We start from the raw sequence: 8,058 nt of genomic DNA, 5'->3' as shown, positions 1-8,058 counted from the left end.
TTCAATAGTCAAGGAATAGGAATTGGGCACCTGAAGACTGAATGATAAAAGAAAACAAACATTCCCTTAGCTTCTAGCATTTTCCATTTGGAATTTCCAAATTTACAGCCAATTCTCCATTATCTACGCTAAGTAACTAGAGCAGTAATGTGGAAAATCCTGCAAAGTGCAGCAACAATATTCTCCAGTTTGCAAAGAATAGCTTTAAAATAGATGTAAAGAAGAGAGAGGCAGGCAGCCCAGAAGGATACACATGTAAAAGCAAGTCTACCAGAGACTAAAATTCTTAAGATTAAGTCACAGATGTATAAATAAAATTTATCACACTCCAACACTGAATCCATTCTATGAAATTTCAAAGGCATCTTCCAAGTAGCTTCTACTATTTTATTAATTCAAGGCATATCTTATTATAGACCTGGTATTAAAAAGACCAAAAGACAATATTTTTATCTAGGTCTCTCCCTTCAAACAGATAAGATATTGTTGGCCCTGTTTTATAGACCAGGCAATCAAGGCCCTGAGAGGTTAAAAATCCCCATATCTATAAAATGAAGTAAATAAAACCAGAGGTACAGCAGGATTCTAACAGCAGAGAGAGCAAGTTGGGGATTGGGCCAGACCAAGGTAGGGACTGGGCAGGGCCTGCATCTTTGGTTGGAAGGGACTGCATTAAAAAGGGACAACTCTTTGATCACTTTCCCTAAGAGTTTCCCAGTCTTGCTTTATCACTACTGCTTCTAGTGTCTTGTTTTGAAAGTCCTCCCAAGCACATGTGGAGAAAATGACCAGAAAAGATAACTAACCCTTAGCTATGCTCTGAATGATACTCAGTCCAGAGTCTTGCAGAGGCTAAAATATGGTACCTTAAGGAAAAGCACCTGGCACAAAGGAAGGGCTTGGTAAATATCAGTTCCCACCTTCAGCCTTCCTGTCTACAGCCTGGTGTCTGCCCTGAAGAAAAAGAGGGTCAGGTTTCCAATGATCCCACTTACTGATAGCTAATGTCACAGAAGTTCCTATCGTTGATGTGAAAGGACTGTATATCTCGGACGCGAATCTGGCAGTCCACAGACACATTGCAGCTTGTCTCAGCGGTGTGGATGATAATGACATACTTGACTGGGAGGTTCATTTTAGGGCATAGTGTCTCTCTGGCTCCCCAAGCAGACCGTGTGACGATGTTGGGGCAAGCTATGGTAAAGTGAAAAGTGAAGAAAATGAGAATTTTATAACAATGACCAAAAAAAAGAGTAGCTACTGAGACTACTTATGTACAACCAAAACCGTCATGGGATTTGGTTTCCCAGTGTGGAGATTCAGGTTCATGGTTTCATGGGACTTCCCAGTTAATTAGCCTAATAATATGTTTGGTGCTTCTGTTCTACCTCCTATTTCGTTGCGTAGTGCCTGGGGTCTTAAAAGCTTGTAAGCAGCCATCCAAAGCATGACAATTGGTCTCTATTCACTGGAGCAACAGAAGAAGAAGGAAAGTCTAGAATACGAGGAGGATACGGAATGTGTGGCTAATTGCCTCCATGAACAACTGCCTCCTCTGCCATAAGCAGAACTGGATGGCGCCCAGCTACCCTTACCAAACGTTTTGATCAAAGATTCTATAGAAGAATCCTGATCAAAAGGGGGCAAATGTGGAACAGAATTTCAAATTCTCATGGACTCCAGACTTTCTGGTGCCAAGAGGGCTGGATAAACCCCTGAAACTATTGCCCTGAGATAATCTTTAAGCCTTAAACCAAAAATATCCCCTAAAGTCTTCTTAAAGTCAAACAATAGTTTAGCTAAACTGGTAAAAAATGTCTGCTGTGAGCATTAGGCTCTTTTAAGCACTATCTATATGGAATCAAAGTGACAACAGCAGCTTGAAAGATTAGATAGGAACCTTAGGGGGCAGTGAGTTTATGTTAATGGTGAAAGAACAACTCTGTAAAGGAGGGTGAGAATGGTTGCACAACTTGAAGAATATTATCAATGTCACTGAATTGCACATGTAGAAACTGTTGAATTGGTGTGTTTTTGCTGTGTATAGTCTCAACAAAACAAGTTAAAAAAAAAGAAGAAAACAGGAAATTGACTTTGCCTACAAGTGGACAATCTCACTACTGCGGGCTGGGTTACTCCTCAGTCTCTCCCCAACTCTGGCACCCACTGGTATATCCCAACATGAGCTGTGGGATTCTAGCAAAGTCCAGATGGGGAGTGTCTCAGTCAGGTGACTGAGCAATGGACAGGGTCAAAACTCTACAGGTTCTGACAACAACTATAGAAAGCATTGTGTGAGCGGAAGGGAAGGGACTGTTGGTTATTCAGAGGCATGCTCATTTTACTCAAAGGACAAAGCATATCTACATGTTTGAATATTCAATGCAAATATATGCAGGTGCATGTACTCGTGTAACAGGATGGATATGCAGAAATCAGCTGACTCTCTGGTCTGATGACATGTATGTGAAAGTAATTTGAAATCCATAAATAATTCTTCAAATGTTAAGAAATTATCGTTATTGAAGACAGTATCCATGTGAAAGCAAGAAAAACTTCACTTCAAGATTTATCATTTTTATGAAGCTACTTTAAAAGAAAGGACCAAATTGGATGTCAAAAGAGACTCTGAAACTTGCTGTTGAACGTGGAGTAGCTAAAGCGAAAGGAAGAAGTGATTGAGTAAAGAGCTGAACGGAAGATTTCAAAGGGCAGCTCGAGAAGACAAAGTAAAGTATTATAATGACACGTGCAAAGACCTGGAGTTAGAAAACCAAAAGGGAAGAACACACTTGGTATTTCTCAAGCTGAAAGAATTGAAGAAAAAATTCAAGCCTCGTGTTGCAATAGTGAAGGATTTTATGGGCAAAATACTGACCAACACAGGAAGCATCAAAAGAAGATAGAAGGAATACACAGAGTCACTATACCAAAAAGAATTGGTCAAAGTTCAACCATTTCAGGAGGCAGCATATGATCAGGAACCAATGGTTCTGAAGGAAGAAGTCCAAGCTGCACTGAGGGCATTGGTGAGAAACAAGGCTCCAAGGATTGACGGAATATCAACTGAGATGTTTCAACAAACGGATGCAGCACTGGAAATGCTCACTCATTTATGCCAAAAATTTGGAGGACAGCTACCTGGCCAATCGATTGGAAGAGATCCATATTTATGCTTATTCCCAAGAAAAGCGATCCAACCAAATACAGAAATTATCTAATATCATTAGCATGACACATAAGTAAAATCTTGCTAAAGATCATTCAAAAGCGGCTGCAGCAGTATATCGACCGGGAACTGCCGGAAATTCAAGCTGATTCAGAAGAGGACGAGGAACCAGGGATATCATAGCTGATGTCAGAAGGATCCTGTCTGAAAGCACAGAATACCAAAAAGATGTTTACTTATGTTTTATTGACTGTGCAAAGGCATTCGACTGTGTGGATCATAACAAATTATGGATAACATTGGGAAGAATGAGAATTCCAGAACACCTAATTGTGCTAATGAGGAACGTGTACATAGATCAAGAGGCAGTCATTCAAACAGAACAAGGGGATACTGCATGGTTTAAAGTCAGGAAAGGTGTGTGTCAGGGTTTTATCCTTTCACCATACTTATTCAATCTGTATGCTGACCAAATAATCCGAGAATCTGGACTGTATGAAGACGAATAGGGTGTTTGGACTGGAGGTAGACTCATTAACAACTTGGGTTATGCAGATAGCACAACCTTGCTTGTTGAAAGTGGACTTGAAGCACTTAGTGATGAAGATCAAAGACCACAGCCTTCAGATGGATTACACATCAACATAAAGAAAACAAAAATCCTCACAACTGCACCAATGAGCAACATCATGATAAACGGAGAAAAAATCGAAGTTGTCAAGGATTTCATTTTACTTGGATCCACAATAAACACCCATGGAAGCAGCAGTCGAGAAATCAAATTTGCATTAGGTAAATCTGCTGCAAAAGACCTTTTTAAAGTGTTGAAAAGCAAAGATGTCACCTTGAAGACTAAGGTGCACCTGACCAAAACCACGATGTTTTCAATCACTTCACATGCATGCGAAACCTGGATGATGTATAAGGAACACTGAAGAATTGACGCCTTTGAATTACAGTGTTGGTGAAGAATACTGCATATACCATAGACTGCTAAAAGAAAGAACAAATCTGTCTCAGAAGAAGTACAACCAGAATGCTTCTTAGAAGCAAAGATGGCGACACTACGTCTCATATACTTTGTACATGTTGTCAGGAAGGATCAGTCCCTGGAGAAGGACATCATGCTTGGTAAAGTAGAGAGTCAACGAAATAGAGGAAGACCCTCAATAAGATGGAATGACACAGTGGCTGCAACAATGGGCTCAAGCATAACAAAGATGGTGAGCATGGCACAGGACCGGACAGTGTTTCTTTCTGTTGTACATAGAGTCTCTATGAGTTGGAACCGACTCAATGGCACCTAACAACAACAACTTTAAAATTGTATCACTGACTGCAGGAAAAGGCTCACTCTAGTACAGAGAGTTAAGTCATTGGAAGTGTTTATTGATTTTACTGGTTTTAAATTTCTGCTTGTTCACTCCAAAATAGTACATAATTTTTATTTCCCAGCTTCTTGGAATATTCACTCTGACATCAATGTAGTATGTGAACTCTAGTTTTTCTTAGCACTGTGGTCATGTTGCAGGCTGGCTGGTTTTTGCATTTAGAAAGGGATGTGTGTGTGTGTGTGTGTGTGTGAGTATGTAAATATGTGTCTGTATTCACTCACATATTATACATAAGTCTGTATATATGTGTATCCTTCCCCATTTTTGTGATTTATTTTTCTCCATAGCTTTTATGTGATCTGACATCATATATATTTTACTTGCTGATTTGTTCATTTCCTGTCTCTTCACTGAAATGTAAGCTTCATGAAGGTAGAGAATTTGTGTATTTTTTTCACAGCTGTATCCCCAGTACCTAGAAGAGTGTCTGGTATTCAGTAAATATTTATTGACTGAATGAAAATGTATGTACATACATATTTATGTTAAGAATAATCCCATGGCTGTATTATTCTAGCGGGATTGGGAATAGGCCAGGAAGCTAGCCCCTCAGATTTTTCCAGATCTCAAAGTTATGATAGACATGAGACGTGTTCTCAGTCCAAGAAGCCAATGGGAGAGAGCCCTCTCAAATGTGGCTGGGGTTGTAACAGGGAGGAGGGTGAGGTGGGATGGAGGCTTTTACCTTTCCTAGACCTCACTGGCTGTTGAGGGACCAGGCAGGTCTCACTTTGCAGGATAAGTGGCCGAATGTACCTGGATGACAGGTAGCCCTTCTGGATGGCATAGGAGATGAGGCCCCCTGCGGCTGATAAAGCAGCAGGGCTGGGACTGCTACCTGAAAGAGGATGACATGGAACTCAGAACTCTTAGTAAGAAACTCCAGGCTGCTCTAGACACAGACTGGGAGGTAGGATAAGATGACCATTTGACCCTTAATAAGTGATGGATGTGAAGAGAGGAAACTGGCTCAACAGCTAGGACAGGGGCCTAAGAGGCAAAGAACTACTTGGATAGAGCTCTTAACAGCCAAGGTTGGAGATCTCTTCCAAGTGCCACTCTAAGGCTTTGTTTATCCACTTCATCTCTAGGTGGAAGGACTGGGAAGCAATAAAAGTTACATGCAGAGGGAGGCTCACCTGACCAAGTCAGGTAGACCCATTAGCTTTTACTAAGAAGTTCTCATAATCAGGTATGCGGCTCGTTCTTTATACCTATCAACTCATTTAATTCTCACAGAAAACCTCTGTGGTAAATGCTATTACCAGCGCCAATTGGCAAATGAGGATACCGACTGTGCCCGTTATTTATCTATTACCTCTCAACTCCATTCCTGCTTCTATGCTCTCCTCTGTTTTGCAGGGTGCTAGAAGCCTGCAAACTACATTTCTCAGGCTCACTTGGCCTCTTGGCTTCTGGTTGGGTTCAGTCAATGGGAGGAAGAAAGAAGTCATGCTTTTCTGCTTCTGGCAGCTGCAGCAACAGCATCAGAAAACTGCAGACTCCAGAAGTGATGGCAATAACTGTGGGCTCAAGCAGTGTCAGGGGTGGTTTCAGCAACATCACAGGAGTGCAGACCAGAGAGGAGAAAAAGGATAAAAAGAATGGCATGTCACAGAAATCAAGGAAGATCATCAGAGAAGACGAGTGTGATACAGGCTTAAAAGACAAGAGTGTTGAGATGACAGAGCAGAGGAAGAGACTGTAGACAAGTCTCTGGCAAAGGGTCGGCAGGGGATGACCATTACCCATCTTACTGCCAAAAAAGGCGATGCCCAGAGAGACATTGTTGTATCCTTGGGTGTGCGAGCCTTGGATGTTCCAGCCGACGCCTTCATACACCCTGCCTTCATCCCCAACCAGGAAGCTGCAAGAAATAAAATATGGGCTTAATGGCTAATTCTTGTCACTGAAAACATCTCACAATCCTCAAAAAGGAAAAGGGTCCTGGAGGGTTTTAAATAAGTACTATGCTTCAATAACACTATAGTGAGAGAAAAAATACCCAATTTTAGATCTCCGAGAGATGTAGGTTTCTGTTAGCTGTCATTGAGTTAGCCTCAGACTCGTGGTGACCCCATGCACAACACTGCCCGGTGCTGCACCATTCTCAGAATGGGTGATGGATTGTACCATTGTGATTCATAGGGTTCTCATGGGCTGAAGTAGATCACCAGGCCTTTCTTGCTAGTCTGTCTTAGTCTGGGGAAGTTCCACTGAAACCTGTTCAGTATCACAGCGACATGCAAGCCACAGCTGACAGGCGGGTGGTGGCTGTGCATGAGGTGCATTGGCTGAGAATCAAACCTGGGTCTTGCCCATGATAGACAAGAATTCTACCACGGAACCACCACTGCCTTCAAGAGACGTAGGATTTAAACTTTGCTGCAACTTTGCTTAGATGTGTTTTCAGCATCTCAGTTTAAAAATATTCATTGGATTCAAAGTAGAATTCTAATGTGTGACTCTCAAGGACCCAAGAACATTAGTTCAACATTTTTCAAGGGCTTTAAAATTAATTCATCATGTTTTTCACTTATAGGACCAAGCACTGAACATGCTTTAAAATGATCAACCAGAATTCCGAAATTCCTTTTGTAGTGACTTTTCTTCACTTCTTAGGAATTCTCTTAACTCTTCTTTATTGTAGGAATTTGTTTAGGATCTTCCTTTTCTTCAGTTAATCTTTCTATTCAAATTTATCTGTTCTTTTACTCTATCTCCTCCTTTATTTATGCCTCCTTATAACTGTCTCATCTCCACCTTCCAATCACAGTCTTCAGAACTGATGTTTTCACAACTCTTGCCGTATTCAGCTCTTAACAGATGGTGAGTGTCCACAGCAAATTAAAAACAGAGTGACATTTTGCTAAGGTCACGCCAAGACCCTGAGATGAGTGAGGCCGACCCTTCCCTGACACGGGCCTGAGCAGCCCACAGGGGAGCTTCAGCATGTCCACCACCTCCCGGGCTCTGCTGCCGGCCCTCTCAGCAGGTTCCTCTGTCACATTTATTGTGGCCTTTGGTTGGTCCAGTGTGAAGAGATGCTTATGGCTACAGCCAGCCATACTGTAATAACTGGAGATCGTTGAACTATCACTGCAGAAACCTTACATGAGACGCCTGGCTGAAATTACTTAGAAATACTGTGGCTGAAGTAAGCAACACAGTAGTGACCAGAGTGGGTGGGTGGAGGTACTGGTGGGGCAGGGACAGCAGCTGAGGCAGTTAACACCCAGAGGATGGACCAGGAAGATACACACACAAGTGCACACATCCAGGAGCACTGACGGTTCCAATGAGGAGCTCTAGCTGCTCTTATTTATTTGTGTTTAAAAATAAACAAATTTTTTAAAAAGACACAGATTATCCTCTCTAAAATGAATAATTTAGAAATCATTTATATTTGTCTTTAGAATTCAGGAGGGAAAAGCCCTATTCTTTCTCTGTCTCTCTCTCTCTCTCTCTCTATATATATATATATGTATATATATA

General features: G+C 41.5%; 1 protein-coding gene across 1 annotated transcript in view; it reads right to left on the bottom strand.

Annotated features, from left to right (window-relative positions):
- Window positions 1–8,058, bottom strand: part of LOC101359589 (peptidoglycan recognition protein 3) — a 22,369-nt gene that overhangs the window by 9,576 nt on the left and 4,735 nt on the right. The window contains exons 5-7 of the mRNA XM_012559118.1: window positions 6,312–6,430; window positions 5,249–5,401; window positions 996–1,194 (exon numbers count right to left, since the gene is read on the bottom strand). Coding sequence (XP_012414572.1) covers window positions 996–1,194; window positions 5,249–5,401; window positions 6,312–6,430 — 471 coding nt within the window. The remainder of the gene's footprint in view (window positions 1–995; window positions 1,195–5,248; window positions 5,402–6,311; window positions 6,431–8,058) is intronic.

Source organism: Trichechus manatus, unplaced genomic scaffold, assembly GCF_000243295.1.
Source record: "Trichechus manatus latirostris isolate Lorelei unplaced genomic scaffold, TriManLat1.0 scaffold00213, whole genome shotgun sequence".
Classification (NCBI taxonomy): domain Eukaryota; kingdom Metazoa; phylum Chordata; class Mammalia; order Sirenia; family Trichechidae; genus Trichechus; species Trichechus manatus.
The sequence above is the reverse complement of the archived record's forward strand: the minus strand, read 5'-3'. Positions and strand labels throughout refer to the sequence as shown.